The 26147-nt window shown below is 41.7% G+C and overlaps 1 protein-coding gene and 1 pseudogene across 3 annotated transcripts; both read right to left on the bottom strand.

Moving 5' to 3' along the window:
• Window positions 1-320: 320 nt before the first annotated feature.
• Rbm44 (RNA binding motif protein 44) lies at window positions 321-26147 on the bottom strand. 3 transcript variants are annotated; one of them, XM_006529702.1, is made up of 16 exons: window positions 21572-21608; window positions 20947-21037; window positions 17460-18955; window positions 17168-17226; window positions 15565-15735; window positions 14282-14465; window positions 14180-14202; window positions 13972-14056; window positions 8648-8762; window positions 7940-8068; window positions 6127-6206; window positions 5955-6025; window positions 4036-4321; window positions 2282-2427; window positions 2024-2163; window positions 321-1032 (listed from the first exon to the last, which is right to left on the bottom strand). In XM_006529702.1, exons 2-15 carry the CDS (start codon window positions 21017-21019, stop codon window positions 2040-2042), a joined length of 3042 nt encoding a protein of 1013 aa, XP_006529765.1. In that variant the 5' UTR covers window positions 21020-21037; window positions 21572-21608; the 3' UTR covers window positions 321-1032; window positions 2024-2039. The 3 variants fall into 3 exon arrangements, with proteins under 3 accessions (XP_006529765.1, NP_001028580.1, XP_006529767.1); NM_001033408.4 differs by lacking the exon at window positions 21572-21608 and adding an exon at window positions 25951-26017 and having other exon boundaries at window positions 325-1032; XM_006529704.1 differs by lacking the exons at window positions 321-1032; window positions 2024-2163; window positions 2282-2427; ... (1 more) ...; window positions 6127-6206; window positions 21572-21608 and adding an exon at window positions 25951-26147 and having other exon boundaries at window positions 5952-6025.
• Window positions 23375-23669, bottom strand: Gm35443 (annotated as a pseudogene).

Here is a 26147-nt window from a genome sequence, read left to right as displayed (position 1 = left end):
ACAAATGACTACAGGTTTGCTAATCTCTCCAAATATATTAAAGATAATGTCTAGTTTGTATTACAAGGCTATTCTGGGTCAATTGTCAATGTAGCCTTTTAATAAAGTGTTAAGTGATTTTATTTGTAGGGAAATCTCCAGGATTTTATAATTTTACTAAATTGATGTGTAGACCAAAACAATTACTTTTGAGTTTAGGTATACACACACTGGGGAATCTAGCTCTTGGCAGATAGCCAGTAGTTATCATTTTTATATATTCATAGAAAGACTGGCAGGTGGATTACATTTGGGAATGCCCACTACAGAAAGCACTGGAGTGAGAGAGGAGCTAACCACTTTTATTAAACACAAAGGCATCAAATAGAAATGCTTAATGGGTAATCTTAATCAAGAAACAACAATGAAGCACTGGGTAGAAACAATGTAAACATCTGAAAAGTACAAATGCAGCTTTAAGCGGTGTGTTAGTTACTATTAGAAAGGGATTCAGCTTGTACTCTAGTACAACAGAACATAGCAAACCCCAGGCCGGAACATGGTGACCTCTCACACTGCAGCACCTCTCTGCTCACTACACTCAGCTTATCTGAACCCCGTACTCCAATCTATGTCTGAAAAGCTGAAACTAGCTACATAGAAATCCCATTTTTCACATAAGAATTGTGTAAAGATTTCACATAGTTTTTTACATGTGTAATGAACTTTGAAATAGTGGCAATAAACTTTTTCTGGACAATATTTTTCAAATGGACTTATTAATGATGATTTATAAATGGACATGACCACATTTTTTTAAATTCAAAATACAGCTTGGAGTCTTGAGTAATAATTTTGAAATGAAGTTTATAAACATAAAACATACATACAGATTTTAATATCTATCTGTTGTCACCAGCTTTTAAAGGACTATCAGAATACTTAAAGGGTTAGGTCCAATTACAAAGCTGTCTGATTGTATTACCCTCAGCTTTTTCCAAATTGCTGTAGAACTTCCTCTGATGAAGGGTCCTCATACTTTCCAAAGACTTTCTGTAGGATCAAGAACAGGAGAAAAATCAACAATAAAATTATGCCAAATATTATAGTCCAGAAAAACTTAGCTAGCAATATTCTTTATTACTATACTAATCATTTCATAACTTACTCGGTATATTATATATGTATTCCTTTTTTTTCCCCCAAGACAAGATCTCGTTATTTAGCCCTGGCTATCCTAGAATTCACTCTGTAGACCAGTCTGGCCGCAAAGTCACAGAGATTTGCCTGCCTTTGCCTCCCAAGTGCTGGGGTGAAAGGCATAACACCACTACTGCCCAGCATATCACTCATTTAAAATCTATACATTGATGAATCCTATCACTAACTGCATTACTAAGTCAGTAGCAGAAACAGGCTGGCAGCTGTCACATACCAATGGCTATCACAGCAGTGAAGTTGCTGCAGTTCTGAGTAGAGTCCAGGGAGCCAGCTGCTAGACTGCATCGCTCTGAGGTACTCAGCATGGGTCTGAGCACAGCCCACCAGGGACTTTCTAGTCCGTGTTTCTCTTTGTATGTTTGCACTCATTTGAAAATATCCTTGTTGAGTTCACAAGACCCCAAGTGCCTAGGAGCAGTGCTGTCTAGAAGGGTCTCTGAATTCCTAGCTGCTGACTAGCTAAAGTGGGTAATTGGGGGCGGGGATAGGCCTTTGAAGGATGCAGGCTGGGTCTTAGTGTTTGCTTCTCTGCTTCATGGTCTGGCTGTCACATAAGGAACTTATCTATATACACCTGTCACCATGGAGCCTTTCTGCCATGTCATCTCCACCACGAGGCACTATACTCGCAGAAAATAGAAGCCGAAGCAACCCTTCCCTCTTATAGATACTGGTTTTAAATTAACAGTTATCATGGCATACTTGTTTTAAAATGGAATATTGTACTGGTATGTTGTATTACCATTTCAAATTAAGATCAACTATTTTATATAAGTAACAAAAATCTTTAATATTTAAGTATAAAAGCATATGATTACATTACCTCTGTATTGCTTCATTTATTTCAAAGCAGAGTTTCTCAGAAAAGATGAAGCCATTTTTACAATGGTATTGATGGACAAACCGTTCAGAAAACCTTTATGATTTATCCTCACTTCCTGAAGAGCCTCTATAATGTGATCTCTATCCAAGAGAAACACAGACATAAGCAATTCTGCTTCTAAAACTACCGTGTGTCAGAAGTTCTGAACACTACATTTTATATACAAGTATATCATCCAACTCCAGCTTTAGTTAGTACCTGCTGATGTCTGGGTGCAGTTCAGCCAGTCTCTTCATGATCTTGGTGAAACTACGAAGGTTCAATGTATTTGGGGGTATGAACTGAAAAGGTGTCTCAGGTAATAACTGACCAGATTTCATCTGGTTACAATTTTTCTTGACACCCTAGACAAATGAGATAAATGTTGAAAATATAAGCCAAAGAAGAGTATAAGAAACTTCCCGAGAGGTGAGAGAACTAAACAGCGTGTATCGAAGGTGGTAACAGGAGCTTCTTTATACACTTGCAGCCAGAGCCTGCAGTATGCTGTCTTTACACTGTCCTCTACCAACCCTAATGCCCACAGCTGACAGGACCAGAGAAGGGTCTCTCAGACTACGGAGCACTGGGCTCACAGGTCAGGCCAAGCCAGCTTCCTGCCTATGGAACTAGAACATAAGAGTAAACAAGTTCCATTAAACAACCACAGAGCCTGACTGAAAGGGCTACAGCTAGAGTCATGTGAAGTGCAGAAATGCAAAAATGAGCACAGAAAACCTCCGTGAAGAGACAGAGGGGGAGCTGCCAAACGCAGCAGCAATGTCCATGTGTAGTGCAGCGGGAAGACAGTGGTTCCCAAAGTGCCAGCTCAGATCCCCATATATTTCATTTCCTCCTTTCCTACCATGGCCCCTAAACAACCCTAAATAGGAAGTGTCAGTGACGTGAAGGCAGGGCTCTGAAGGACTGTCAGGTGCTCAAGGGCAGCAGAAGAGAAAAGACCAACAGCAGGCGATGATGCTGATGCTGTGTTGACAATGGACACAACAGTTAAAGCGACCTTTTAGAGAATGAAGTCAGACTACAGGATGATCAATGAAGACAATGAATATAAGCCACTTCACAGTGAAGCTTGATGATGAAAACACAGGACAAGTAATGGTTAAGTTCAAAGGGATGCAAATGAACTCCTGTGGGGTTAGGAAGGGCTGGGGTGCCTACTAGCAGAGAAAGGTCTAAATGGAAACTCAGTCAGCAATGGCATCTAGCAGGCATCCGATGACAGGATCAGGAGGGCTGGGTGGAGGACAGTGGACACACATCAAGCATCACACAAGAGAGTGGTTTGGACATGTGGGTGCTGTTCTCTCACTTTAGCGTAAGGGCCTGTGTCTGCTCATGAACACCAAGAGGGAATTTTATTGCATGTAAAAAAATAATGGACTGCCCACTAGACAGCAGACATTTTGTTGAGTAAAACTGTCACATATCAGGAAGTATTTAGAACTGCAGTGGGGTGACAATGAGGGCTATCTATCATCTATCTATCTATCTATCTATCTATCTATCTATCTATCTATCTATCTATCTATAAAGCAGGGTGGTGGTGGTGCATGCCTTTACTCCCAGCACTTGGGAGGCAGAGACAGGCTGATTTGAGGCCAGCCTGGTCTACAGAGTGAGTTCCTGGGCAGCCAAGGTTACACAAGAAAACCATGTCTCAAACAAACAACAAAAGAAAGTGATATACATACATACACACATACACAATATACATATACACATATACATACACACACACACATAGTCTATATACACACATACACTGATGAATGAATGACTTCTATAGTCGTACTTTTCAAGAGTAAAGAGCAAGGACAGTGGGAGATGGCAGGAAACCCAGCAAGAATAGCCTTCCTGACCTTTGTGCCAGCATAAGGACTGCTTGTTACCACGACATTCCAGCAGTGTGGCACACCCACGACCACTGCTCATCCATGAGGAACACTAACCTGGTCCAAGGGAGGAAACTCACTGTCTTGCTCAGATTCCAGCTGCCTTGACTTAGCTCTGGGCAGTCTACAAATAGAAGAGGCTGAGGTGGCATCTTTGTTGGTATTTTTCTCCAAATGATTCATACTAGTGCTATTCCCAGTTGTGGAAAGAGGTGGTGGTGTGTACTCTCCAGGGATTTTCACAAGCCGCACGGTCACAGATTTTCCATTGATTTTGACTCCATTCATTTCCTTCACAGCCATCTTCGCATTACTGTTTTTTGCAAAAGCAAGAGACGCATATCTAAAGCATGAGGGCAGAGAAGCAGGTTCTTTGTTAACGAGCAACTTCAGCTCCTCTTCTAAACACTAAGATAGCTTTCACAAGACCAGCTAGATGCTCTTCAAAGGGTTTTAAACTTGCTTGGGATAAGTAGGTGTTGTTTGCTGTTGTTTTTGATTTTTTGAGACAGGGTCTCTTTAGTTCTTTGAACTTGCTAAGTAGACCAGGCTGGCCTTGAACTCAGTGATTCACCTGCCTCTGCCTCTCAAGGTGTGCACCAACAATTAAGTGTTTATTCAGGATAACTGAATACAGAACAAATCAAAGGGGAAATAGGACAAACTGTAATAATTATGCATTATTACTTTAAAATTTAATGTTTTAAATTGCAAACACAAAGTTTTGAGGCTTAGGGCCAAGTGGCTATACATTCTAAAATTTAAAGTCAATTTTTATGCACAAATATAAATTCTAGGAGGCTCAAAGGCTTCAATGTTAAAGACAAAATTTGAAAATATTTAGCAGAATATAAGAAAACACATTTATAGTCAGTAGTGAGAAAATATGTAGATAAAAGTTAAGATAATCTAATCAGAATTTGATCATGTAATTGAAAAAGCTGGGCCAGAACAATCCCTGTTAAGCCAATAGCTCTCATTTTTTCAGGGTTCAGGTAAGATATTAAAAAAAAAAGAAAGACATGAAGGATTATACTCCTAAGGGACTCAACCCTAGTTTAACCTGAGAAAAATACATTAACATCCTATCAATGTGCCATATACAATCTATGTGACTACAATTTCAAAAATTAGTGCCTATTTTTACAAATTTAAAACCCAAACTACAAGCAATTCCCTCTTAATGTCTTGCCCTCTGAAATCAATAGCTATCATTTTTATGACAGAATAGCATAGTATATCCATGAAGTAATTATCATTGTTAACTGGATTCTGCACAGTCTATAAATGTCAAAGTAGCAACTCTCTCTCTCTCTCTCTCTCTCTCTCTCTCTCTCTCTCTCTCTCTCTCTCTCTCTCTCTGTGTGTGTGTGTGTGTGTGTGTCTGTCTGTCTGTCTGTCTGTCTGTCTGTCTGTCTGTCTCTATGACACCATAGACAGGCAATGCAGCCACCTACCCCAAACTATAAAACAGAAGTAGAAAGTGCAAAAGTAACTAAGGTCAGCACTAATTAGTGGTACTTTTCGAGCCACCTCTGTCTTTACTGTTGGTGTGACAGCAATGGTTATTATCCTTACCCTCATTTTACAGAGAAGCAAAGACTAAGAGGTCAAGGAACGCATTCAGATTAATTCTAATTACTGAAGGAGCTGGGGTTGAGCCAGTCCCATTTCTAGAGTACATCTCCTACTTAATGTACTCTGCTTCTGCTATGGAATTCTGTATAGTCAGATAAATATACAAAGATCAGTTAAGTCTACTAATCACCATGGAGGCTATGTGTGACATTGCATGCTGTAATCTCAGGACCCAGGATTCTGAAAACAGGATAGCAGTGACATAACCAATTCTCTGAGGTCCCGCCACTATCTGTTAGTCTGGGTACACCCCTCCCCAGTGGAGTGGCTCCTGCTTACTGTATCTGTTGCACAGCAGATATACAGAAATGCACACCTACTGAATTTGGGTAACATACCTGTAATTAGTAGAATCATAAATTGAAATTTCAGAAACTTGATATTTCTGGAAATGAGACCTTAAATCAGCCTAAGAGAAGAAAAATAAAATAAAATTTGTAAAAGGTTGGAAAAAATCACAATAATTTACAAATTTGAAAGCGAAGCCTCCCACAGAACTTCTGGGCATACCTCAGACACAGAAGGGCAAAGACCACCGACGTGTATCAAAAAGCCCTGACCTTTTCCATGCAGTTCACTATTCTTCAATTCTGATTACAGAAAAAAAAATCACAGAAATGCCCACAGTGATGGCAACAATGTTACATATTTCATTTTGTTTCCAATTACAAAGCTTATTGATTTGTGTGTGTGTGCTGAGTGTGCATGGGCCATAGGTGCAAAAGTCAATGGACAACTCATAGGAGCCAGTCCTCTCCATCTACCAGACAGATTATGGGAATTAAACTCAAGTCATTATTAGTCTTCATGGTGGGTAGATGCACTTGCTGCCAACTTGAGTCCAATCTTTAGGACTTGAATAGTGGAAGGAGAAAATGGACTGTCAAGCTGTCCTCTGACCTCCATAAGCATGCCATGGCACACGGACACATCACACACATGCCCACAAAATAAATACATTAAAAATAATGAAGTTAGAAGATATCAGCATCACACTAATCCTGTTGGTACACATCTGTAATCCCAGCATTGAGAAACTGGCATGAGGATCATAAGTTCAAGGCTAGCCTGGACTACATAATGTAACCTTTTCCTTTTAAAATGAAAACAAAATCCCAAATAGAAAAACCAAGCACCAGAGATTGAAGTCAAGAGGCTTACGATTTCTGCACCTTATGCATGTCACCCTAAAGTAAAGAGGTTGAGTTACTCAGTATCCAGTCCCTTGGAGCTTGAAAGTTTACCAAATGCAATGAAACCCAAAGCATTTCTCTCTGCTTCAAAGAAGAGCTTAGAACAGGGGTACACACAAGTTTTTAGTGCCCAGTGGCATACTGACCAGAGTATGGTCTATAAACTAAGCACACCAAGGAAACTTTTGTATTAGACATGAGCAATGGCAGGTGTAGACCTTGTTACTATGGGAGGATATATAACAAGAAAATGGGAAATAAATAACTTGATTTTAGGTAGCATTAAGCTAGGACTTAGTTTCTTCCTATTTGACAAAATTATGCAAAATTTATATGCTCTATTTTCCCGGTTTCCACTGTGAGGAGACTGGATGTGAAGTAAGTTCCCACCCTAAAAGCCCTCACCCAGGACACAGACAGTGTACACATACTTGTCTAAAGACTTCTTAGTTTCTACCTTTTATAATTCTTATGTAATATTGGAAGACCTATGAATTCCAGTTTTTCTCAGTTGTAAAAGTAGCTTAGTCTCTTGAAATGGCTATGAAAATTAAAGGGGGCTCTGACTGTTATTTCTGTCTTACAGAGGAGGACGTGTACAAAGGCCTGGGCAGTTCCAGTCACTCATCTATTAAGAGGTAGTGTTGGATCCAGGCACAGTCCCTCATCACTATTCATACCTTGCCTTTCTCTTTCATTTACTAATCTGTTATCTATCTGGATAGTAATGTGTGTGTCCTGGAGAGAGGACAGTGAAGCTCTCTCTTCACAGTTGAGATGCCGACACTGCAGTCAAGTGCTGCAGTAGAAAAGAGCAGTGACTGCGTCGCTCACAGAAGCATCTCCCACCATCTCTTCTCCTTTCACCAGTCCAGTAAAACTGCTCAATCCTGTGGGCTGAGCACTGTGTCTGAAGAAAGGAAGACTTAATAACTACTTGTTCTTTAAAACTTTCACCTCCAACTGGCCAATTTTCTGACTTTTTAAGAATAAGGAATACAAAAGGAATAAAAGTACAAAGAGGAACAAAATACTTTTATAGCCCATCTATCTCCCAAAAGAACATAGACAAAGTAAGCATCATTTTCAGGTAAGCTAGGTTATAATTTTTTCTGTACATCCTTACAAACCTAATGGATTCCTTGGCTGCCATTCCTCACATTCCGCTGTGCTGTCCTGAGTTTCTGAGAAGTCAGCTCCAATCAGCCTCTCTGTGGCATCAAACCAGTCTTCACTTGCTTCCTGGACGGTTTTACACTCTAAGGCACAAGCACGAGGAACCATAAACTGTGCGTGTCTACCTCTCAGAACACATTTATAAACACCTCTGCCAAGACAAGGGTAACCTTTATGTGTGACCTAGAGATGGGCCCGTGGAACAGCAAGCCAGGTCTCTGACCTGGTCTTGTCGAAGGCACTGAGCACAAAGCTCTTTCAGTCTAAGGCTTCCAGTCCCCAATTTCCTTAACTGAACACTGATGCCCAGTGTATCAAAAGCGTCCCTCTCTGACTTTTGGAAGTTACTCTTTATGGAAGAAATATTTGGACATGACAAACCCAGTAAACACACTGCATTACTTGTTTTCTGTTTTTATTTTATTTTTATTTTTTGTCATATGTAGCTCTTGTCGTCCTGGAACTCACTATATGGATCAGGCCGGCCTTGAACTCAGAGCGCCTGCCTCTGCATCCTGAGTGCAGGGATTAAAGGTGTGCATCAACATGCTCAAAACATTCTTTCTGGAAGTCACACAAACAATATCTAGATGCACATGTAAACATATGGATATAGACATACTAACAAACAATAATATATGAAAATACATGTGCATCCTTACCTTTGTCATTGAGCTTCAGGCAATTAAAGCCTATGTCTGTATCACCATTTTTACAAACATCGCTCATGGGTGATTTACCTTGTTCAGGCTGACTACTGTCAGGTATAAAAGACATCTGAAGATTAAATAGAAACAGAAACAAAGATAAGGACTAACCATCACTGCATTCTACTTGAGGCAGGCATTTTTCACATGTATTATTCTGCCCTCCGAATAATGAGGGCTACGACAAAAAAAATCATTATCCTATGACTTGTAGTAAAAATACTCAGAATAGCTTGTTGGTTTACATCAGGATGAATTTGGGTTTTAATTCTGTTTATTGTGATGGTATGAGTACAACTGTTATTCATGATTTTTGGATAGGAACTTTTAAACATTTCAGAGTATATGTTTTTCTCTATTGGAAATAAAAACCCTATATGTAGACCTGAGTTGTTCTCTACATTTAAATTTACTGAAAAGGAGAACACTTATGAGCTAGGGTGTACTTCAAGGGTAGTATGTACTTAGAATATGTGAGGGATTATATTTGATTCTAATACCACAAAACAAGACAAAACAAAAAGCCCTAAAACCAAAAACCCAATTCAAATCCCAACTCCCACCACACACAAACAAAAATCACAACATAACATTGAAGGTGACATGTAACTATGCTAAACTATTAAGACAGTACCCGACTAGCATACCATCTTTAAAAACAAGCAATTAATTTAATCTTACAGGCATCATAGAACTTCAGGGCTGGCGAGCTGGCTCATGGGGTAAGGGTGCTGGCCACTAAGGGTGACAACCTGAGTTTGATCTTTAGGACCCACAGGGTGGGAGGAGGAAATGACTGACTCCTAGAAGTGTCTCCTGACCTACATATGTGCCCTGTGACATACATACACACCTACACACAATAAGTACAAAATGGAAAAGGAACTATATTGCTTTATATTCAAAACTAAAGACTATAAAACTGGATTATATTGCATTTTAAACTTATTGCTTAAAAGATTTTTTTTTTCTAAGTACTAGGGATGGAGCCTTATGCATGCTAGACAAGAGCTCTCAAGAACTGTTGTTGTTGTCCCAGCAACTCTCCTTGTAGTTTAGGCTTTTCCCCCTGAATCAGCAGGCTGTTCTACAGCTACATGGTCATCAGGATAACAGCACAGACTGCTAGATGGCTAAATTATTTTTAAAATACACAACAAATCTAAGCATATAAAATTTAGCTTTGAATCTATTATTTCTTTTTTTGGTTTTTTGAGACAGGGTTTCTCTGTGTAGTCCTAGCTGTCCTGGAACTCACTTTGTAGACCAGGCTGGCCTCGATCTCAGAAATCTGCCTGCCTCTGCCTCCCAAGTGCAGGGATTAAAGGTGTGCGCCACCACTGCCCAGCTCTATTATTTCTTCTTAAAAAAGAGTTTTCAGTGGGATGCTCTCTCAGCATCATCTGTTTGTATATTCTCTTGGTAGAAAGCAACTATTTGAAGTATTTTACTTTCATTCCAAACTTCAGTCAGAGAAGTGGGACTGGCTGCCATCTTACTGGGTAAGAGAAACTTTGGTTTCTGTGGACCTCCACAGCTTTCAGTATGTTCTCTGCTACTCATTTCTGATGATTCAGTCAGTGTCTCATCATAGAACATGACTACACTGGCCTTAAATTTGCAATCCTACTGCCACCTGCTCCTGAGTGCTGAGACTATGGGCATGCCTGGCCTGAAATGTGTTCATAATAATTAACTACTTTCTTGTTTGTCAAATGACAAATATTTCCCTGGGGTATGGGACAGACTAAAATAGCCCAAGACATATTTCCTAAGGGAAGAATGAACATTTTCTTTGCCCAAAATAAAAGAAATACTACTTTACCTCACAAAAACCCAGCAGCGTGACCCTCTGGTTCACGATGATATTAGCACTACATCATGGCTTGCCTGGACAGCCTGGGTGTATGTACTAGTGAGCTGTAAGTTACCATTCCTGATTTTTCTCTCCAGTGACTGTCTAAGACGGGACCAGCCAGGAGCGCACAGGCCACAGAAGCTGTCCACTCTCTCCCTACCTGTTTAATATAGTACTCGAAGTCCTAGCCAGAGCAATTAGACAACAAAAGGAGGTCAAAGGGATAGAAATTGAAAAGGAAGAGGTCAAAATATCACTATTTGCAGATGATATGATAGTATATATAAGTGACTCAAAAAATTCCACCAGAGAACTCTTAAACCTGATAAACAACTTCAGCAAAGTTGTTGGATATAAAATTAACTCAAACAAATCAGTGGCCTTCCTTTACTCAAAGGATAAACAGGCTGAGAAAGAAATTAGGGAAACAACACCTTTCACAATTGTCACAAATAATGTAAAATATCTTGGTGTGACTCTAACTAAGGAAGTGAAAGATCTGTATGACAAGAACTTCAAGAAATCAAAGAAGATCTCAGAAGATCTCCCATGCTCATGGATTGGCAGGATTAATATAGTAAAAATGGCCATCTTGTCAAAAGCAATCTACTGATTCAATGCAATCCCCATCAAAATTCCAAATCAATTCTTTATAGAGTTAGAAAGAGCAATTTGCAAATTAATTTGGAATAACAAAAAACCCAGGATAGGGAAAACTATTCTCAACAATAAAAGAACTGGGGGAATCAGCATCCCTGACCTCAAGCTGTACTACAGAGCAACAGTGATAAAAACTGCGTGGTACTGGTACAGTGACAGGCAGGTAGAGCAATGGAATAGAATTGAAGACCCAGAACTGAACCCACACACCTATGTCACTTGATCTTCGACAAAGGAACTAAAACCATCCAGTGGAAATAAGACAGCATTTTCAACAAATAGTGCTGGCTCAACTGGTTTGCAGGTAGAAGAATGCAAATCAACCCATTGTTATCTCCTTGTACAAAGCTCAAGTCCAAATGGATCAAGGACCTCCACATAAAACCAGATACACTGAAACTAATAGAAAAGAAAGTGGAGAAAAGCCTCAAGCACATGGGCACAGGGGGAAATTTCCTGAACAGATTATGCTCTAAGATCAAGAATTGACAAATGGGACCTCATAAAATTGCAAATCTTCTGTAAGGCAAAGGACACTGTCAATAGGACAAAACGACAACCAACAGATTAGGAGAGGATCTTTAGCAACCCTGCATCTGATAGAGGGCTAATACCCAATATATATGAAGAACTCAAGAAGGTAGACTCCAGAGAACCAAATAAAAATTAAATGGAGTACAGAGCTAAACAAAGAATTCTCAACTGAGGAATACTGAATGGCTGAGAAGCACCTAAAGAAATGTTCAACATCCTTAGTCATCAGGGAAATGCAAATCAAAACAACCCTGAGATTTCACCTCACACTAGTCAGAAGGGCTAAGATCAAAAACTCAGGTGACAGCAGATGCTGGTGAGGATGTGGAGAAAGAGGGACACTCCTCCATTGCTGGTGGGATTGTAAGCTTGTACAACCACTCTGGAAATCAGTTTGGTGGTTCCTCAGAAAACTGGACATAGTACTATCTGAGGATCCAGCTATACCACTCCTGGACATATACCCAGAAGGTGCTCCAACATGTAATAAGGATACATGCTTCACAATGTTCATAGCAGCCATATTTATAATAGCCAGAAGCTGGAAAGAACCCAGATGCCCCTCAACAGAGGAATGGATATAGAAAATGTGGTACATTTACACAATGGAGTACTACTTAGCTATTAAAATGATGAACTCATTAAGTTCTTAGGCAAACGGGTGGACCTAGAAAATATCATCCTGAGTGAGGTAACCCAATCACAAAAGAACACACATGGTATACACTCACTGATAAGTGGATATTAGCCCAGAAGTTTGGAATACCCAAGATATAATTCACAGACCACATGAAGCTCAAGAAGAAGGTATACCACAGTGTGGATACTTCAGTCCTTCTTAGAAGGGGGATCAAAATACCCATGGGAGGAGATACAGAGACGAAATTTGGAGCAGAAACTGAAGGAAAGGCCATTCAGTGACTGTCCCACCTGGAGATCCATCCCATATACAGTCACCAAACCCAGATTCTATTGTGGAAGCCAACAAGTGCTTGCTGACAGGAGCCTGATATAGCTGTCTCCTGAGAGGCTCTGCCAGTGCCTGACAAATACAGAAATGGAGGCTCACAGCCATCCATTGGACTGAGCACAGGGTCCCCAATAGAAGAGCTAGAGAAAGGACTCAAGGAACTGAAGGGGTTTGCAGGCCTATAGAAGGAACAAAGATATGAACCAACCAGCACCCACAGAGACTAAATCACCAATCAAAGAACACACAAGGAGGGACTCAAGCCTTCAGCCGCATATGTAGCAGAGGATGGCCTTGTGGGACATCAATGGGAGGAGAGGCCCTTGGCCTTGTGAAGGCTCAATGTGCCAGTGTAGGGGAATGCCAGGACAGGGAAGCAGGAGTGGGTGGGTTAGTGAACGGGGGGAGGGGGGGAAGGGGAGGGATAGGGGATTTTTGGAGGGGAAATGAGGAAAGGGGATAAAATTTGAAATGTAAATAAAGAAAATATCTAATAAAAAAAAGAAAAAAAGTTTCCATTCCTTTCCCCTTGGGTCTCCCAGTTTATGATGAATTACACATTATCTTCCTCGCCACACTGATGACCACGGCCTGACCAAGGCTGGCCCTTAGTATAGCACCCACTCCTTCTGCTCAGACTCATTCCTCAAATGGGAGTCCAAAGAGTGAGCTAGCGGAGTTGGAAGGAGGATATCAAACTTACTTGCTTACTCAGAGGCTATCAAAATAGATTTCAGAGATGAGATTATGGACGAGAGCTTAGAGGGGTTGCTTGCTATGTAGTCATGAGGCCCGAGTCTGATTGTACTTTTACTTATGTAAGAAGCTGGGCATGTGGCACATTTGTAGTCCCAGCACTGAGATCATCTTCGGATGACCCAAACCATATAAAAGCCAGGCAAGATAGTGTAGGTCTGTCATCTCAGATCTCCTACTGCAAAACAGAAGGTGGAGACCAGAGAGCTGCCTGGAAGTCTGCAGGTCAACTAGGCTGACACACCACATAGGAGCCAGAGACCCAGTCTCAAGAGGGAGGGTGAGGACTGACACCAGAGGTTGTCTTCTGACATCCACATACCAGCCCTAATGCAGGTCTGCTTCGACAAGTGTCCTCTCACCCTGGCCCCATACAGGCACGTGTGGGTGGCTCCGGAAGACCAGCACCCAAGGCTGAGCTCTGCCCTCCACATGCATGTTCTCCACATGCACGCACACCTGCACACACAAGCACACAGGTCTCCCTCTCCAAATTCTTACCTGGGACAATGTTTTTAGTAGGCCTGGAGAAACATCAACATCAGGTAGGCTTTGATTATCCAGCTCAGAATTTGCTCCTGAAAGGCTGAATAAATAAACATTCTTAAAGAACTTATCCATGATCTCAAAAAGAAAAGAGAATTTACATATATGGCTTAAGTAGTTTTTAAGAGCAGGTAAGTTCTACATGAGCTAAAACTATAATCACCTGCATGCTTCGTCTTTCATTAGCTGAAAACAAGGGGAAAACAGATTTAGTATATTTTCTGTCAGAATGAAGTAACAGTTTCATTCTAGAACACATACGTACCCTGGAAACAAAATCGGAGAAGGCAGATAAGAGTTTGGACTCCACCGACAGTGGAGGCAGCTCTTCCAGAGGTATGCCCTTATGGACTTTTCCTTTCAAGTTCATGTATCTAAGTTTCAAGTCTTCCAAAACAGACAGCAGTGCTGCGCCTAACTCCTTCTTAGCAGAATCAGTTTGTAAATTCCTGTGCAAAGTTAAGTTCACAGAACTACATTACTCAGGCTCAAGTCACTCCGCTAACACTAACATGGAATCATACATTCAGTTCTGCTCTACCAGATCCTAGACTTTACCTGTTAAGCAAAGCACAGTAGATACACTTTCTAGGGTCAGTATCAGCAACCACAACAGGTACGCCAGAAAGAATGTGGCAGAAGCCCATGAAGAAACCCCAACTAACTTTAACCTTACTCAGGTAGTAAGCACATGTATTTTACTTGATTAATTACATTAACCACAATTCACTGTGACATTTGTATTTGTGATGGTTTGTATATGCTCGACCCAGGGAGTGACACAATTAGAAAGTGTGGCCTGTTGGAAGAGGAGTGTCACTATGGGTGTGGGCTTTAAGACCCTTATCCTAACTTCCTAGAAGCCAGTATTCTGCTAGCAGCCTACAGATGAAGATGTAGAACTCTCTGTTCCTCCTGCACCATGCCTGCCTGGATGCTGCCATGTTCCCACCTTGATGATAATGGACTAAACTTGAACCTTTGAACCTGTAAACCAGTCCCAATTAAAATGTTCTTTTAAGAGTTGCCTCGGGCCGGGCGTGGTGGCGCACGCCTTTACTCCCAGCACTCGGGAGGCAGAGGCAGGCGGATTTCTGAGTTCGAGGCCAGCCTTGTCTACAAAGTGAGTTCCAGGACAGCCAGGGCTATACAGAGAAACCCTGTCTCGAAAAATGCAAAAAAATGCAAAAAAAAAAAAAAAAAAAAAAAGAGTTGCCTTGGTCATGGTGTCTGTTCACAGCAGTATAACCCTAACTAAGATAGTATTTTATTTTTGATTTTTGAAACAGATCTTAAAATGTAGCTCTGGCTGGCCTGTTACTCACTAGGTTAGGCTAGGCTGGCCCCCAACTTAGTCATACTCCTGCCTCTGCTTCTCACGTGCTAGAATTATAACCCCACCCAGCAAAATAGGTCTTTTGAAACATTACTTTTAAGGAAGCTGATAAATCCAGAAATAGCCTAGGTTTTGTCTTTCAAAAGTTAAAATTTCTAGAAAAAAGTCAGTGATAAATTTTAAGAAAATCTAGATTTAAAATTGATGAACACCTATTGAGTCCCGCTCTACTTTCCATTACAAGTTTGTAAATGTGGTGACAGTGTCGATGGCACATCTGGTAGCAAACATCCAGAAGGTGCATCTCTGCCTTTATAGCCCTCTCAGTGGTCTTCTGACAGCACCTGGATGGCACAGCCTTCTCTTCACAGAGCTGAAATGCCCTTTAAAGTAAAAGACAGTATGTTAGAGTCAACATTTTTACAGTAGTGACAACCTTCTTTCTAGAAACAGAATTTAAATTTCTTTTTTTTTTTTCTCTTAGTTTTTCAAGACAGAGCTTCTCTGTGTAGCCTTGACTGTCCTGGAACTTGGTCTGTAGTCCAGGCTGGTCTTAAACTCAGAGATCTGCCTGCCTCTACCTCCTCAGCACCAGGATCAAAGGCATGCATCACCACCAGTCAGCTACATTTTAAATGTCTTACATTTCCTTGTCAAGTTTAATTCACTTCCTGTTAAAAAGGGGACATGATAGGAACATGTTATCAGGATCAAAGCCTAACAACTCCTTATATTCTCAGAGCTGGAACCCACCTCTGCACTGTTACTTCTCTCATAAGCAGGGTCCATCCCCAGTGGGGACCTAGCTCATCCCAAGGTGATGGATCTGTTTTCAGTATCAGTCCAGGTCTGGCCAACTTTTTATAGCCATAGGCATTTAAGGTCCAAACCATTGTTAAATGTGTTATTTAATAGAAAATGGACAGGACCTACATTTTTCTTAGCTATTGAAAGTCATTCATGTAAGCAAGTACTTTGCTCTATTACAAGAAGCCTGCGGCAGCCCAGTGAGAAGGCTCCGTGGGTGAAGATGCTTGCCAACCTGAGCTCAGTCCCCGAGGCCCACACCATGGAGAGAGAATCAACTCTTCCCAGTTGACCTCCAAACCTCCACAGACAGCTGCATTTCCACATAAAGAAATGAAATTTCAACTTTTCTTTCCTTTCTTTTTAAAGTTCAAGTCACTAGAGTTTTTGAGTTATTAAGAGTTTTTGGAATTTCCCTCAACTACCAGTTCCTATATCCCGCTGTTTTGGAAGAATAAATTTAATAAGAATTTAATAATTTAATAAGAATAAATTTAAATTTAATTTTACAGTTTTGAGATACCAGACTAGTCATTAGAAATAGAAAGAGAAAAACAGGCCCATGGTTTCAGAGCATGGCAGTGTGGCTTTCTTTCCTTCCACTCTCACTTGACTGCTCCAATTGTCTTTTGGATTACTAATAAATGCAAAATAAAACCAATGATGATGGTTTAAAAATACTTCACTGTGTAGCTATTTATCTCTTCAAATGTATGGCATTTTCCTGAAGGTGCTAGCTTATATAATCCATGTTTAATTTATTCAAAAGAAAGAAGGGTAGTGCATGCAGGTGAGGCATGAGGGGGGGTGGAAGAGAGGAACTGCAGCTCTTCCTGGTGAGCGCTGACATCTGTGTTGCTTGTATCTATATGCTAGAAAGAGCGGCCAAAATGTAAACGTTCTTAAAGCCCCTTTAATTCTAAATGTTTAAATATGCCACACAGAAAATAAAGCAATCTTGAGCTTTTCTTTCCCATATACATGCGTGAATTTACCCAACTGACCTACCTGTTACAGTGTTTCTGTCTGTCTGTGGTATCAAATACTTTTCTTAACTCCAAAGAATTCTGAAAACAATATAAAATTACAAATATATAACAAAAACATGAACACTATACACGGAGTTCCAAGATATGAAATCTTCAAAACAATTTTGTGGCAATGTCTGCCACCAGAAGATAGAGCTGTAGCATCTATCATCCACCCCCTTGAGTTAGCATCTCTCCCTGAGACCCCAATACATATTTGCACAACTTAAAATCTGTAGAGTAGATGAAAAGTTTGATACTATGGATTTTACCTCATTCAGGGAGTTCCCACTAGGCTTTAAGCAGCCAGTTGAGAGAGGCCTTCCTGAGTCACTTCCTGGGGCAGCTCTCTGTGCGTCTCTGCACTGCTGCCCACACGACCAGGCGGTGTTACAGGCCACGCTTCGTTTGTCACTTTGCCACTCCTCAGCTTGGCTCTGCCTCACCATCTTTGTCTCTGTGATGCTTGATGCAGACACTATGGAAGAGCTTGCATTCACTCTGCTGCTCACATGCAGTGTCTGCTGAACTGCAGCTATACATGCTGCTGCATCTGGCACTGACGTAAGACACACTTCTTTCATCAGCGAGCATGCCTTATTTGTGGCACTGCCTTGTACGTGGTGTAGGCAGCTTCCCTCTACTTCTGCCTGGTAATCTGTGACTGCCACCCTTGGTATCACAGGAGAGAAAAAGCCCGGCTCAGGGAGGCTTTTGTATTGTGAAGAGCCACAGAGAGAAATGACCGAGTCATCCAGAGCACAAGGCCCAGACGGCTGGTGAGCATCATTAGCCTTCAGGTGTGTCTCAAGGGCTCGGTCTTGGGGAAACATGGTAGCATTCTCAGGGCGCTGTAATGCTTTGTTCTGGAAAATTCTATTTCCATAAAAGTCTTTACTTTCAGTTGTTTGAGATTTCACTTCTTTAGTATACACTTGAGTTTCAGGTACTTTCTGATGGTTTAAGGGAGAGCTGCTTCTCTGTAAAATGCCATCAAATGCTTTATGATATGTTAAATCAACCTCTTGTTCCTTACATTTTTCATATTTTGGCTCATGATATTCTTGTAACATATCAGAACTTTGAGATGTAGAGACTTGGAGTGAACATTCTTGTGCAAAACCATTAAGGGACTCCAAAGAGGGGCTAGGACCACTCTCTAATTTACCATGATTATCTTCGAAATTGCCACCACATTTAAAGTCATAGCTTGATGTTTTCAACTCACTAACATCTAGACTGGACCTGCTTACTGTCTTCGCTAAGTGTGCACTTATGCACTCCAGCTCTGCGCTGTGGTACTCCTGCTGCGAGTCTTCGTCCACGTCACTCTTCTGCACGTCTCCACAGTCAGCACCTGAAGCCTCGGCGCTCCTTCCCAATCCAATGCTATTATTATCTAAAGTGTCAAAAATCATCTCTACTCTTTTGTGCACTTCAGGATGTAATCCTGAATATAAATGCAAAAGATTTTCATCCTTGAGTTTTGATTCTGAATAATGGATAGAATAGGTCTCATTCAAAAAAGCATAGTCATTACTGTCTTCAAACTCACTTGACTGGGAGAAAATATTCCCTCTGTTAGAATCTTGATTTTCTGAAAAAGATAGTTCTGATAAGTCTCTCTGGTCAACAATGCTGTTCTCTTTGTCACTAGCTCGCTCTTCTGTTGCCAAGGAGTCCTCTTTACCATCAGGGAAGGCCAAAATAACTCCGTTGCAACCATTGGAAAAGAACATATTTTCTTTCTTAGGATTATAAAGTTTATCTGTTCAAAACAGTAAACCAGAGAGTATGTTAACAATACTGTTGACACTGAACACTGGGAAAAACTAGACAGAGTCTGGTCCTAGCTTCTCCAAGTCCTGGACTACTTCTACATCCTCAACGACAAACACAAACATGGCTTGTAGCAACTAAACAAACTAAAACCCATTCCAAGCAAGCACACTACAGCCCTAGGCCCACTGTGATGATTATTAAAGGTTGGCCATTAGAGATACTTAGGATTAGATGAGACCATGAGGGCAGGCCCTCAGGATTGGATTAATCCTCAAAAGGCCACAGAGTGCTTCTCTTTTGCTGTTAAGTCCCATACCATATTAAGACACATTATTTACCAGTTAGAAAGTGATTCCTCAGGAGGCTCTGACCATCCTGGTATCTGAACCTCACACTTCCGGCCCCAGAACTATGAGAAAATAATCTGCCGCTGCTTAAGCCTCTAACTGATGGTGTTTTGTTATAGCTGTCCAGGATGACACAGCAGGAAGCTTCTCCCTGAACTCTTTTCAGTGGTGACAGATCTTTTCTTTATAGGGCAGCCACTTTGCTTGTGGCTTTGCCTAATAAACTTTAAAGTAAAGAATCATTTAATAAATTATGGACTATCTACTGGTGTCAGTTGTATGCAGTGTGTAAATGAAGGCAAGAGGATTCTCGGCTATACTTGCAACTTATGGCGTTCCTGGGGCCTTAAGCACACAAAAACTAACCACAGTTAAGAGAGAAGTGCTGAGCATTGTGCTAATGGGACAGGTGAGTCTGAGGAGAAAGGAGGGGCAGAGTTTGGGGAAAACTTCAGCTAGTGCAGCTGGCTGTGTGAGTGCATCAGCCCTTGCAGGAACTTATAATCCAGCCTGCAGGAGTAGAAGAGCTGTCTGAGTGGAGTACATGGAGCTGGCCAGGCCTTTTATAAGGTGCTAAGACACCTGGCCCTTATCCTAAAGGAAGGGGAAACCAGGGCAAACCCCTTCAAAGGGTTGTGCCTGAGAGTGAGTTGAAGAAACTTCTTGTGAGCAAGATGCATGGGAAGTGATGGCAGGTAGACCAAGAGCACAAAGGGTAGAGAGGGCACTGAATAACAGACACTTTGTGTGCACACGTGACACAAAACTCTTAGAGGATAGTAATTACTCTTGTTCCAATAAATTCTGGAATTTTTTATTTCATTTTCCCAAAAAGCATACTTAGCTCACTTTATTTCATGAGCCACTGATTGGCCACTACCTGCTTAAGTACGATTCACTGGGCACTGCATCTGAAGTGGAATATTTATCACTAAAGAGAGGGCGTGCCATGAAGAACAGGTACAAAGGAGGAAGTGGAAAGTAAGACAGGGGAGGGGGAAGCGAGAGTTCAGAGCAGGCAAAGGGAATCTGAAGTTATGATAAGGAAAATCTACACGTACATATGTACATGCCCAGCAAGCTGCAACCAATACAGGTTACACAGGAGTCGCTGTCACACGGTACATCGGGGACACAGGATTTGTTTTGCTTATGATATAAATGAGTTAATGTATTCCTCATTTTAAACTTTTTGGTTTTTCTTGGGGTGGGGGGGTTGAGACAGGGTTTCTCTGGGTAGCCCTGGCTGTCCTGGAACTCACTCTGTAGACTAGGCTGGCCCGGAACTCAGAAATCTGCCTGCCTCTGCCTCTGTCTCTCAACTGCTGGTATTAAAGGCATGCACCAACAACGCCTGGCCATTTTAAATTTTTTATACTATCATATCATATTACAATTTTAAGATTAAACAAATTGTCTTCCACAGACTTACAACGTTTGTGTCTTTTGCTCTTCCTACTACATACTAAAAGCAATTTGCCCACAGCTACCAAACACTCATGAGGGAATTAGCAAAGTTAAAACTGTTGCTGAGTTGTCCCAGCTTGCTGCTCCAGGCTTTAAAACAGCCACCCTGAAGGAAACCTTTGTTTACAAAATGCACCCTCCATCAACAGGTGTGCATCCTTACCATTTTGGAAGTGTCCTCCATTTTTGGGGTAATTTTTATCAGAATCTGTTTCTAACGCTGCAGTGGCTTGCATAGTTCAAAGATGTATGCTCTATGAAAGGTATAACATTGAGCTATTAGTATATTTGGCATGGAGTTATAAAACTTAGAAATAAGCAAAGCAGCAGTTACAACCAAAGGTTCTAGTATTAGAGAATTAAACATTAAAACATTGAGTAACCTTTATTTATTTTTAATTTTTTTTAACAGAGTCTAATATATCCCAAACTGGCCTCAAGTTCACGATGTAGCTAAGGATGACCCTGACTCTTTGACCCACTGTCTCCTAACTGTCAAGAACTGAAACAAGAGGTCTATTTGACTTATAGGGTACTGTGGATTAAATCCAGGGCTTTGTATAAACACTATTAACTAAGCTACATCTCTATCCATTTTGAATAACTGATTAAAAAGTATGAATTTATAGCTATATAAAAATGTAAGTAAGACATAAGACATTCTTTCAAATTTCTACAGTACATGTAATATAAGGTCCATTATCTTAGTCACCATTCTATTGCTGTGAAGAGACACCATGACCAAGGTGACCCTTATAAAAGAAAACATGTAATTGAGGCTGGCTTACAGTTTCAGAGGCTCAGTCCATTATCATGGAAGGAAGCATGGCAGCATGCAGGCAGACATGGTACTGGGTAAGCAGCTGAGAGTTCACAGGAAGCAGGAAGAGAAAAAGTCTGGGTCTGGCATGGGCATTTGAAACTTCAAAGCCTACCCTGAGTGATTACATCTGGGAGGCCACACATCTGGTAATCCTACCCCCATCCCCAAAAGGGCAAGTAGAATGGCTCAGCTACTAAGGTACCAGCCATGCAAACCTGACAGTCTGAGTTAGAGCCACAGAGTATTATACCACTAACATAAAGGCGAGAGAATCAACTCCATCAGGTTGTCCTCTGACCCTCACCCGTGCTGTAGTATGTATGCACATCTATTGTCCTTCTTTGTCAGTTTATCTCTTACACACACACACACACACACACACACACACACACACACACAAGCAAAATTGATTCTAGAGATCTCACACTAATTGTATCTCTCCTTCCACAATCCTTTCTTTCAGAGAATACAGGAACTGGTAAAAAATGTCAGTCCAAGTTGCCATTGCTCCTGACTATGAGCTGTCCACTTTGGAGAGAGAGGTATGGTCCACCATGGAGGGGCCTGAGTGACACAGGAGGCTGGGAAATGCTGTAGCTCTGGATCACTGAGATTTCATGGTCTTCGTGGTCATGCTGCTGTAGCATTTTGGTGTCTGCAGGGTCTATGCTCACTGAAACCAGCAGGATTTCCTTGAGGAACACCTCAGAGACTCCTTTCATCAGTACCCAACAGAGCCACTGAATTCTCTATGGCTAATTTTCTCTCATGGGAAGAAAGATACTGGTGGCCCTGTGTTTTCTATAGACTAAAAGCTCACCCGTTTACTACAAAACAAAGTTTCTCTTTAGTATATGTCTGCTTGTGATTTAGAAGGGCACTGGAGGACAAGTTCTTCCCACACTGTGTATAGCAATGTTACTTAGCCTGTGGTGTGGCTGGGCTGCTGACAATGATATCGAGCCTGGGGGCATGGTTGTCTTAGGGTTCCTATAGCTGTAATGAAACACCATAACCAAAGCAACTCAGAGAAGAAAGAGTTTATGTGGCTTATATTTCCATATCGGTGCTCATCATGAAAGGAAGTCAGGACAGGAACTCAAATAAGGCAGGAATCTGGAGGCAGAGCTTGTGTAGATGCCAAGGAGGGATGCTGCTTACTGGCTTGCTCAGCCTGCTTTCTCAAGGAACCCAGGACCACCTGCCCAGGGATAGCACCACCATGGGCTCGGTCCTCCCACATCAATACTAAGAAAATCACCTGCCTATAAGCCCGATCTTCTGGAGGCATTTTCTTGATTAAGGTTCACTCCTCTCTAGCTGGGCAGTGATGGCGCACACCTTTAATCCCAGCACTGGGAGGCAGAGGCAGGCAGATTTCTGGGTTCGAGGCCAGCCTGGTCTACAGAGTGAGTTCCAGGACAGTCAGGGCTATGCAGAGAAACCCTGTCTTGAAAAAAAAAAAGGTTCCCTCCTCTCCAGTGACTCTAGCTTATGCCAAGTGGACATAAAACCAGCCAGAACAATGGCTGAGGGGCTGACAAATGGTACTTCAATTTTGACAAAGATGAGCTGTGCTTAGATAAATGGGAGTCCAGTACAACTTCTGTCCCAGTGTGGTTGCTCTTGCAATACTCAGTCTTGCTCCCAACCTGAGACTTGAACTTGATACTTTTTAAAAATCATTTTAATTGAGAAATAGAAAACATCTTAAAAAACCACTAAGGATATTGTTTTTTTTTTTTTTTTCTTCATGAGGAGAAAGTACTCAGCCACCCACAATAATGGTATTTATAGGAATATGGATCAGTCACAAGGAAGCCAATGAATCCCATTAGAGCAAATCCTATTGCTGTGGCCATGGCTATCTTCTAGGGTTCTGCTCTATCAGGGCTGGTGCATCTTTTAACAAGTCAAATGGAGTCTTTTACAAACTGTCAACCTGGCTGAACGAACTGTACTACCTGATCCATGACCGTTTTATGGGATGGTGGTGGCTTAAGAAGGCAGAGACACCAAGCACCGGAGTGGATTGAATACAGCAGAGCCCTGGACTTGGTACTCTCTACTGGCTATTAGCTAGAAATACTTTCTTGGAAAGATATGGTTTCCATGGAATCTAGAGTTTGGTTCTGATAACTCCTGGTTGCTCATGAGGGAGGACAAACAGCTGAGCAATCTGCTGCTTCCTACCAAGTTGTCTTTTTGACTGTGTGGCCACTACTGATCCAAAGAGGGAGGGGAGAGCATCTAGGAAAGACACTGCAGTGAACCTATGTGGGTGACATCAGGTAGATGCTGGGAAGCGGTGTGCAGATCTTCAAGTGGCCACTGTGCAGGTGTCCTGGGAGCTGACTTTATTTATCTGTGCTGATGCTGTCAGCAGATACACTGTAGATAGAACAGATGGTACCCGCACTGCCATTTTCACTGACTACAATGGACTTGGAATTCATAAAAGTCACAGGAATCCTCCAGCAGTAGTGTTAGGAATCTAGCAAACCATGTGCATCTGAATGTGTTTCTGCAACTACTTGGGAGGAGACAGACAATTCAGTGAGACTCTGTTTCAATATAAATATAAAAAAAGGAGTTCAATATTATAGCACTTGCCTCGACTGTATTAGGCCCTAGGGTCAATCCCCAGTTTGGCAAAAATACATGCCTACAGCCCTGAAATGTCTAGCTAACCAGTCTTTCTAAAGTCTAAGCTCCATCTCAACTCAAAGATCTTCCTATTTAAAATCTCTGTCTTGATTCATGGTCTGCAGCACGCTTCTAAGAAGGAAGTCTGGCTATCACAGGGGTTCAGACCTTTCCTTTCCTCAGAAACCACAGCCCCAAACTGTCCACTGCATTATATTATAAAGCATTATTTTCACACAATTTACCTAGATTTTTTTATGGCAAGGCAATAAGCCTAAATATGTTTATGTTCTTGGATGTGTAGTGAATGCGTTAGTATCTATCTACACTCAGGAGGCAGAACTCGATGAATCTGAGGCCAGCCTGAATCTCAGAATGAATTCCAGGTCAGTCAGAGCAACATCCTAAGACCCTGTCTACCCAAAATAAACAACAAAACCAAAACAATAAAAGATGTTACTTCCTTAAGATTTGGAAATGAAGCATCACATTCATAAAAGTCTCTGGGTGAAATAAATCACAATGGAAATCATAAAACATTTTGAAATTTAGTATGTAGTATGCAGCTAAAATAGCACTCATTTACAGCTTTAGGGGTTGGGCACTCTAAGTCAGTGGTAGACTGACCACTTGCCTAACACATCTCATGCAGCAAACCTGGGTTCAAGAACCAGCACACACCATCAATAGAAAATAGTATTGAATCCTTTCACTACAAAAGATTTACCAGAAATGCCTGAAGGTTCTGAAGAAACAAGAAACCAGGCATGTGCTGGAGAGACGGCCCAGTGGTTAGGCGCACTTATTGCTCTATGACGGTGCAAGTGGGATTCCCAGCACCCACAGTGGGTGACTCAGAACCAAAGTCCAGCTCAGGACTGATGGCCTCTTCTGTTCTCTGCGGGCAATCGTGCATGCAAACAAGACAAAAGTTGTTTCTTAAAAACAAATGGAATTGATACTCTTTATAAGACTTGGTCTGAGAAAACATAAACCACTAACCTATTGGCAATATTAAAGCGATAATAGAGGATTAAAACACTTTCTCTAACAAATCTGACAACTCTTCAATGGTCTCTTAGCACCTAAGGAAATTAAATCTCTATTTACAAACTTCTCCTCAAAGAAAATGACAGGTGTGGATTGCTGATGAATCCTTATAATCAAGAGATAAACCCAGGATTTTATCTTATGATGTGAGGAAAAAGGCAAGACTTACCAGCATGTTTTTTTTTTCTTTTACCAGAACTAGCATAGTCATTTTTTTTCTTTTTTAATCAGATACGTGTACTGATGTGTGCCTGCGTGTCTGTATGTGCACCATGTGTGTGCAGACGCCAGAGAACAACCTTTGACCTCAGTGACAACACTGTCACTGAGTGCCCACTTGTCTCTTTAGTCACTCTCACAGTGCTTGTGGCGAGCCTGGGGACCTGGCTCAGTGGCAGAACCCTTGCCTAGCATGAAGGAGCCCCCTGGGTTCCATGCCCAGCACCTAACCAATAGGTGTGTCGATGCATAGGGTGACTTCCAGGCCAGCCTGCAAGAGCAAATTACTACCGTGGTGGTGGGATCAAAAAAATGCAACTGAGCGGGCACTTTGCTGCAGGGCAGCATAGGTCCGAACAGGCTCCTACCGGCCCCTGTTGCCCAGGGTGTGGGTGAGGCTAGGGTGTCTCGCCTCCATTCCGGGCTCACCGTAAGTGTCGTCTGTGTCCCTGCTGTCAACCTCTCCTCCAGGTTGCTCTCTCCTCCTCTACTTTCCAAGGAGTAGTGTCCCAGGGTTTAGCGGGTAACGGCTGCCGGAGGCCCACCCACCGCTCGAGGAGAGCTCCTATTGGCTGTGTAACAGGGTGGCTCCATGATTGGCCTGGTGGGGCTTAAATGCGCGGGAA

This window comes from Mus musculus, chromosome 1 (assembly GCF_000001635.26).
Source record: "Mus musculus strain C57BL/6J chromosome 1, GRCm38.p6 C57BL/6J".
NCBI classification, from domain to species: Eukaryota; Metazoa; Chordata; class Mammalia; order Rodentia; family Muridae; genus Mus; species Mus musculus.
This window is presented reverse-complemented; position numbering and strand designations above follow the sequence as displayed.